The sequence below is a fragment of the Orycteropus afer genome, unplaced genomic scaffold, assembly GCF_000298275.1.
Source record: "Orycteropus afer afer isolate SDZICR_OR568_19922 unplaced genomic scaffold, OryAfe1.0 scaffold00169, whole genome shotgun sequence".
NCBI classification, from domain to species: domain Eukaryota; kingdom Metazoa; phylum Chordata; class Mammalia; order Tubulidentata; family Orycteropodidae; genus Orycteropus; species Orycteropus afer.
In genome coordinates, this window is record NW_006921756.1 from 1,657,466 (window position 1) to 1,666,717 (window position 9,252).

General features: G+C 37.6%; 1 protein-coding gene across 1 annotated transcript in view; it reads right to left on the reverse strand.

Annotated features, from left to right (window-relative positions):
* The window catches only part of LOC103201916 (phosphatidylinositol 3-kinase regulatory subunit gamma), a 379,666-nt gene that overhangs the window by 178,810 nt on the left and 191,604 nt on the right, over positions 1 to 9,252 (reverse strand). The window contains exons 2-3 of the mRNA XM_007946679.2: positions 4,430 to 4,541; positions 2,275 to 2,373 (exon numbers count right to left, since the gene is read on the reverse strand). Coding sequence (XP_007944870.1) covers positions 2,275 to 2,373; positions 4,430 to 4,541 — 211 coding nt within the window. The remainder of the gene's footprint in view (positions 1 to 2,274; positions 2,374 to 4,429; positions 4,542 to 9,252) is intronic.

Sequence of the window (9,252 nt, forward strand, 5' to 3'; positions counted from 1 at the left end):
GTACAGAAGTCAAGACAACTGCCAGATAGAACGGACTGTTCTAAACTTGGGAAGAAAACTATAAATCACAGGGTAACCTCAAAGAAAAATGATAAAACTTCATATCAAAATAAAAAAGAAGACCAGCACAAATATTTAGCAAATACTAAAACAACAGCAATGAAGGAAGTGATAACACGCTTCATAAACAAAATGAGCTCAGCACAGAAAATTATATGGAACAAAGAAATCAACACCATGAAAAGCACGTAACAAAAATGACAGCAACAAATTCATATTTGTTGGTAATTACATATCTGGCAAGGGACTTATCTCTAAGATTTATAGAAAACTCTAATAACTCAACAGGAAAGGAATTAACAATCCAATTGAAAAATGGGCAGAAGACATGAATAGACACACTTTACCAAGGCGGACGTTCAGGTGGCCAGCAAATACAGTAAGAGATGCTCATGATCACTGGCCATCAGACAGAGATGCAAATCAAAACAATGAGATACAATCTCACCCCAGCACTGATGGCACTGTTCAACAAGACAGAAAATAACAAATACTGGTAGGGATGTGGAGAGATTGGGACTCTCATACACTGCTGGTGGGACCATGAAGTGATACAACCACTGCGGAAAGCAGTATGGTAATTCCTTAGAAAGGTGGAATTGGATTGACCCAGCAATTCCATTACTAGGTATATATCCTAAAGAAATGAAAGCCAGGACAAGAACAGATATATGCACACCCATGTTCATTGCAGTACTATGTATAATAGCAAAAAGATGGAAACAACCTATGTGCCCATCAATGGAAGAGTGGATGATTAAACTATGGTACATAAACACAATGGAATGCTATGCAACACTAAAGAATAATGTAGAGTCTGCGAAACACCGCATAACATGGATGAACTTGGAGGACATTACACTGAGAGAAGTAAGTCAATCACAGAAGGACAAATACTGTGTTAGTTCGTTGTTGTGCAGGATCAAGGAAAGGTTTATATATGGAAGGAAACTTTCTTTGTTCACTGTGAAGAGTGGGAGAGGAGGGGAGAGAACACTGCAAAAAAAAAAATGCATTAACCATGTCACTTCAGTTTTGTGTATTTCACTGTACATAAATTATATTTCAATAAAATGCATTTTTAAAAAAATCAAAGAATGTATTGCACAGGACAAATCTGCTGTAAAAGACCTCTTTAAGGTAAAATGTCACTTTGAGGACTAAGGTGTGCCTGAACCAAACCATGGTATTTTCAATCACCTTATATGCATGTGAAAGCTGGACGATAAATAAGGAAGAATGAAGAATTGATGTTTTTCCATTATGACACTGGTGAAGACTATACCACTGAGTGCCAGAAAAATAAACTAGTATGTCTTAGAAGATGTACAGCCAGAAGGCTCCACAGGAGAGTATGGTAAGACTTCATCTCGTGCACTTTGGACATGTTATCAGGAAGGACTAGCCCCACAGAAAGATACCATACTTGGTAAAATAGAGGGTCAGTGAAAAAAAGGAAGACTCTCAATGTGATGGATGGACACAGTGGCTACAACAATGGGCTCTAACATAGCAACAAATGTGAGGATGGCACAGGACCAGGCAGTGTTTCGTTCTGCTGTACATAGGGTCACTATGAATTGGAACAGACTTGATGGCACCTAACAACAATATGCTCATGACTCCTACTTCACTGATAAGGTCAACAATGTACTTTTTACCCCCTTACATTTTAGTGGTTTTAATCTTTTCATTTTATTGTTACAAAAAAATAAAAGTTGACATTTGTATACAGTTATCCCTCAGTATTTGTGGGAGATTTGTTCCAGGACCCCCAAGAATATCAAAATCTGCAGATGCTCAAGTCCTTAATATAAAATAGCATAGTATTTGTATATAACCTATGCATATCCTTCCATAGACTTTAAATCATCTCTAGATGACTTAAAATACCTAATAAGATGTAAATGCTGTATAAACAGTACTTTACACTCCTAGTATTTGAGGGACTGCTTTGACCACTTAACTGCTTCCCCCCCCCCCGAATTCGATCCGTGGTTGATTGAATTTGTGGATATGGAACTCGCAGCTACAGAGGGGCAACTGTATATGTAAATTCTGACCGTATAGACTAAGGAAAATGAGCCAACTGAAAAGTATGCATCAATATATGTATTTACATATAAAGGTTTAAATGAAATACATGTATCTGTAAATACTCAAAACTAAAATAACGCTAGTAGGGCCATAGTCAGAAGCCTAAAAAGTACTCACCGCAAAGTCAAAGTATAGTCTCCCTGCATTTTTGTTGAGGCATCTCGGACCAGGAAGGTACCATCTGGCATGTCCCGTAATTTGTCATTTACTTCTTCCCTAGAGAACAGAAATATAGGAAAATTAACATATAAAAATATCAGTTATCTTCATCAGCTGAAAAAAAAAAAAAAAAAAAAATCTCATTTCAATCAAGTAGACTCTGACTCACAGTGACCCCCATTGGGTTTCTGAGGCAGTAAAAATCTTTACAGAAGTAGATTGCCCCATCTTCCTTTCACAGAGCTACAGGTGGTGGGTTTGAACCACCAATATTCTGGTTAGCAGTCAAATGCCTTAGGCACTGCAGCACTAAAACTCCTTAAGGCTAGTTATAATTATGATGGGTATGTCTAAGGTTATAGAATCCTAGAGGGCTTCAGAGGTCATTTAGTTCTTCCCACTAGATAAGCTATTTCTGTTTTGATTTCTGTTATACAATCTAAGGAAGGGCTATTTGCCTTTTTTAAAACTCTTCCAGATTTCAACTGTGGTAGGGGATGATGTTTCCAATAATTCTCGAGGGCTTCCTTAGGCAGATCTGAACTTGTAGAGTTTCAGGAAAAACTGCCAGCTGTTTAGAAAGAAGGTTATAGTTAAGCAGCAGTGGCAGCTGTATTTGATCAGAGAGGGAAAACATTAAGTTCATAACCTTTCAATAGGATATTCTCTAATTTTAATTTATACTAATAACAGCTTTCTTGTACAATTGGTTTAGGACTTTAAGGAACAACACTAGAACACTCAAAAGAAACTGAAAGGACATAAAGTATCGATGAGTTACAGTAGAAACACATGATCTTAAAATAGGAATTTAAATGGCATTAGTTACAATATTAAAATTTTAATTTTCTGATCAATTTTAATACAGTGAAACATGCTGAGTGCCGCATCTCAACTCGATAAGGCGAACTTATTTTTCTGGGTCTCACAAGTTTTCCACCTTCAACAGAGTGCAGTCTTCCACTTTTAAATGGCTCTCTCTTATTAGGGAAATACCTAAACCTTCTCTGACAGGTTTCTACTTTACACAGGTTCTAACTTTCATAGGTTTTACTATATTAAATACATTGAGTCCCTCTCTAGGATCAAAATTATCCAAACCACCTTTTGCCTAATAAGTAAATTTGCCCTAGAGTCCTGTTTCTCCAAGTGAGTTCTATGAAGAATCTGCATTGAAACGCAGAAAACTTTGTGAGGTTTTTAAAATGCTGATTCCTGGACCCCACCTCACTTGATTCTTGTGCATGCAAAGATCTGGGAACCATAGTCTTAGAGAAAGAAAGGTGAGGGAAATGAGTACCTATAGGTAACTTTTAGGAGCTCCGGTAACATAGTGCCTAAGGCATTTGACTGCTAACCAGAAGGCTGGCAGTTCAAACACACCAGCCACTCCTCAGAAGGAAGGGTGGGCAATCTACTTCCATAATGATACTGCCTTGGAAACCCAAGGAGGGGTCGCTATGAGTTGGGCCAACTCGATGACACATAACAACAACAACATAAGTATCTTTTATTCTAAAACTCATGTAATTGTCCTGAATGTGCAAGTTCCCCTTATTCAGAAATCTGTCCTAAACATAGTATTAAAGGTAATAATCACACCGATAGTTTTGTCACTTTTTTGTGGAAGAAAATGCATTAAGACACTTTTGAAATCTTCCTACATACAATTTTAAAAAGGGTAACTATGAAAGACAACTAATGGGGCAGTGGTTGTCCAGTGGCAGAATTCACACCTTCCATGCAGGAAACCCTGGTTCGATTCCTGGCCAATGAACCTCATGTGCAGCTACCACCTGTCTGTCAGTGGAAGCTTGCATGCTGCTATGATGATGAACAGGTTTCAGCAGAGCAGAGCTTCCAGACTAACATGAACTAGGAAGAAAAGCCTAGCGATCTACTTCTGAAAATCCACCAATGAAAACACATATAATCACTATAATCACAATGCAGGCAGTATTTTGTTCCATCACCTACGGGGTCGTCATGAGTCAGAGGCCAACTCCATGGCAGCTAAGAACAATAACAAATGGGGCATTAAAAACTTTTGTCTTAACTAGTAATTCTCAAAAAAAAATAAAAACTGAATTTTTCATAGTAGAATTCTAGTTACCTTGAAATATCCCCCCAATACCATTCTGCATCCTGAAGAGAAGAAGCAGAACTGTCTTTCATTCCATTTGTAACTGCTGAAGTCATTGGCTTAGACGGCTTTGGTGGAAGAGCTAAAAGAGAAGTGGATAAATATAAATTATTATTTGTTGTATAATTTCCTTAGTCAAGAGCAGTTCATCAACTAAGCACATTAAGATTCAAATAATTACCTATCAAATTAGTGTTAATTTAAACTTTAGCCAAGGAGTTTTAGAAATCTAGCAATAATTGCCTGTTGTTGTTGTTGTTATGCGCATCAAGTCGATCCAACCCCTAACGACCCCTCCTTGGGTTGCCGGGGCAGTATCACTACAGAAGTAGGTTGCCCAACCTTCCTTTCCAGGAGTGGCTGGTGGGTTTGAACCGCCAGCCTTCTGGTTAGCAGTCAAGTGCTTTAGGCACTATGCTACGAGAGCTCCTAATAACTGCTTAAGAAGCAAAAATGTCAAGCTACTTGGTTTTTTCCAAGCTACTTGGTTTTTTCCTTCTTCTAAAGCACTGTTTTCTAATTCTGAACAGATGTCAAAAAAATTACATCGTCTCTCAAAATACAAAGTGAAGTCCCTTCCCAACAAATCAGTCAGTCCAAAAGCCACTAAGTGGGGCTGGGCAATGTAGGAGTGTAGTGGCAAAGAGGTGGGTGCCAGACTCTAAACAGATGGAGATTATATCCATTTGGGGCAGGCAGCTGCACAGGATCTCAGAGCTCAAGCAGGACAAAAAGAGGGTTTTCACAGGTGAAAGCCTGGTATAGGGTGTTAAAACCTGAATGAAGTAAGAAAGGTAGTGGCCTGGGGCTGGGCGGCAGAGGATGTCAGAGATCAAGTCAATGAAGAGGTAGTCCTTGGAAGTACAAGGTGCTGGCACTGAAGTAAGTTGAGGAAGGAAGGTTAAGAAGAGGGACAAGAGGAGTATTAGGGATTGAACTACATTCCCCAAAAATGTGTTGTAAACCCTAACTACCATACCTGTGGATATAATCCCATTTGGAAATAGGGTTTTCTTTGTTAGGTTAATGAGGCCGTATCAGTGTAGGGTGTGTTATAAGCCAATCACTTTTGAAATATAAAACAGCAGATTAGGCACAGAGGCAAACAAGCACAGATGGGGAAGACACACTTCACTCCAAATGAAGATCACCAAGGAACCAAGGAACAAAGGCTGAAAAGAAACAAAGACTTTCCCTCAGAGCCAAAAAGACAGACAGATAGATAGACAGATAGACAGACAGATAGATACATATAGATATAAATAACTGGCACAGTGGCACTTAAAAAAATACCTCACGTGGAGAAGGTGTAATTGGTAAACAAACGTAGAAGGTACATGTTATTTGCGTAAGCATACAGTATACAAAAATGGCCAAGAAACACATTTGATGGTCAATATCATTAGCCATCAGGGAAATGCAAATCAAAACCACAATGAAATACCTCTTCATACTCACTAAAACAAAAACCAAACTCACTGCCATCAAGTCGATTCTGACTCATAGCAATCACTGGGTTTTCAAGGCTATGTATCTTTATGGATGCAAACTGCCTCATCTTTCTTCCACGGAGCAGCTAGTAAGCTTAAACCACTGACCTTTTGGTTAGTGGCCAAATGCCTTAACCACTATACCACCAGAGCTCCTTATAACCACTAGAATGACTATAATTAAAAAAAAAAAAAAAAGATAATAACAAATGTTGGCAAGGATGTAGAGAAATTAGAAACCTCCTACACAGCTGATGGGAATGCAAAATGGTACAGCTGCTTTGTAAAACAATCTGGCAGTTCCTCAAAAGGTTAAACACTGACTTACCATATGGACCAGCAATTCTATTCCTAGATATATACCCAAAAGAAATGAAAATATATTTCTACACAAAAACTTGTATATGAATTATTATGGCAAGTGAAAGAAACTAGTCACAAAAGACCATGTATTACATGATTCTGTTGTCTAGAACTAGCAAATCTATAGACATAGAAAGATTAGTGGTTGCCTAAGGTTGATTATTGGGGGAAAATGGGAAGTAATGGGTAACGGGTTCACAGTAATGAAAATGTTCCAAAATTGATGGTGGTGATGATTGAACTATTTTGTGAATATACTAAAAAAAAACATTGAAATACATACTTTATGAGTGAACAATATGGAAATGGAATATGAATTAAATTTTAATAAAGCTGTTATTTTAAAAAAGAAGTAGTCTCTGAGAATATCAGACTTCTGAAATTATTAGATGAGAAGAGAGCTTGTTATAATCCATACTTTTTCCAAAATAGCTACTTATTCATACTCTACCTTTTTTGAAAAGGATTTTGACATACATGGCTTATAATAGTGGGCAAGGAGCTCTGATGTCGTAGTGTCTAAGGCATTTGACACCAGAAGGCTGGCAATTCAAACCCACCAGCCACTCCATGGGAGGAAGACTGGGCAATCTACTTCCGTGAAATTTAAACCTGTGCTATACACACTGTGCTAAAGTTACAAAAAGTACAAAGATAAGGCCATCCCAACACTCAAAAAAGCAAATCTAGAGAGAAGGACACATGCAAACACTTGACCATAATACTCAGCAGAATGAGGTAAATACTGTAATAAAGGTAAAAGCAAAGTGCAAGAGAAACTTGGCAAAAAATAAAAAGTAACTGATCCCCCTGGAGAAACTCTAAGTTACAACACCAAGATTACTAAACTTAGTCCTTATTGAACCAAGTGCCATCACCAGCAGGGTTCAACATGGACCATTCTGGCTGTTTGGATCAGCACTAAATGGAGTCACAGAGGTTTGCTGTTATCTATATGCCTTCTCTAAAGATCTATATTGAGTTGACTTGATTAGGTTGCATGGGGAAGTTGCCATTCATGGATAATGATAGTTCACTGAAAGCTCTGCCATCAGTGAACATATAATGACTATTTCACAACTATTACTCTGGGCTGGCCATAGCGTCCTCATACTTTGGCTTTTATCATCTGAAGAAATATAAGAATTAAATGATTTTCACAATGAACTACAAGATATGAACTGAAGCAATACTGGCGTATTTCAACATTCTTATCTATCATCATTCATACATAAACAATTATTTATTGAGACCTCTTATGTGCTAAAAGCTGGTAATATAGTAGTGAACTAGATAGAAACAGCCCTTATACTTATGGACTTTATAATCCAAAAAGATAAATTTCAAAATAATTCATTGTTCCTCAAATCATAGGTATGCTCACATTTAGCTCAACTAAACTAATCGAATCTTCAATCTAAGTATTCTACATTCCCTGGCAGTTGTCCCTATCTCACTTGCATATTACAGAACTTACTGAACAGAAATGAATAAAAATTTACCTTGGATAGTCTCCTAATTGCATGGAGATAAGCAGATTTGTATCTATATATCTTTTCCAGATTATATTATAAATAAAGGTAAAGAATTCCAAGTCATATACATTTTAAATACATAAAGCAGAACATACATATATAGATAGGAGCTACTTACAGTATCAAGTCACTTTTTTCAACCCCTCAACAAAGTAGTTCTTGCACTGGTTAGTACTGCAGTGCTGAATGATAACTGATTAAATGCACCTAAGCAAACTGCTTCCTAGAGGAGCATCCATAAGATACACACAGCACTTTTACTGCTATTTAATAGACAATAAGAAATAGTTTTCTTTTCATTTTCAGAAGCGATAAAGTTTAAAATTAGCAATACAGACATATTTTAATTCCATTTTAGTTAAGTTAACATGACCAAATGTGTGTGCACACCTGTGTATACGCATAAAAACACCTGGAAGGATACATGGACTGTTAATAGCAGATACAATAGGGATGGTGGGAGTAGCAGAGAACACTTTCTCTCTTTCTTTTTTTTTTTTTTTTTTTTGCAGAAGATCTTTGGCTCTGAAGATCCTCATCCTCTTTAAGTGCCAACATCCCCTGTGAAAATTTTATTTTTCTCAACCTAATTGTCTATATTGGACATCTCCAATTTCTCTCTCAGTTTTTCTTAAACCTATTCCAAAGTTTTTCCATTGCTCCACTAAAAGATTACCAGTGGCCTCAATGTTACTAAATCCAATGGTTTATTCTCAGTCTCCACTCACTGGACCAGATGGCACTGGTTTTAACATACTGGTACTCTCACTCCTTCATACACTATCTTCACTTGGCTTTCTGGGCACCTCACTCTTGGTTCTCCTACCTCACTGACTGCTCCTCCACATTCTCCTGTGCTGGTTCATCCTCTTCTCCCCTCTTAAAGTTGAATTATTCCCACCACTTGCTTCTTGGTGCTGTTCTATTTATACTCACTCTCTTGGTGACCTTGTCCGATCATGTGGCTTTAAATATCATCTAAATGCTGTTATCACTCATGTATCTCCAGTTTAGACCACTCTCCTTAACCCCAGATTTGTATATTCAACTATCTACTAGGTATCTCCACTCGGATTCGAATAGATAAAACTTAACATAGCTAAACTCCTAATCTATGCCCTCAAACATAATCTAACTCAGTCGATTCATTTTCTTTTTCCCTAAACCTTATCAGCTTTATAATATTACTTAATATTACTTATTACCATTTATGTTTTTTATATTGACACGTTGTTGTTGTTGTCATGTGCCATCGAGTCGGACTCGACTCAGAGCGACCCCTCCTTGGGTTTCCGAGGCAGTATCACTACGGAAGTAGATTGCCCCATCTTTCTTCCAAGGAGTGGCTGGTGGGTTTGAACTGCCAGCCTTCTGGTTAGCAGTCAAGTGCCTTAGGCACTATGCT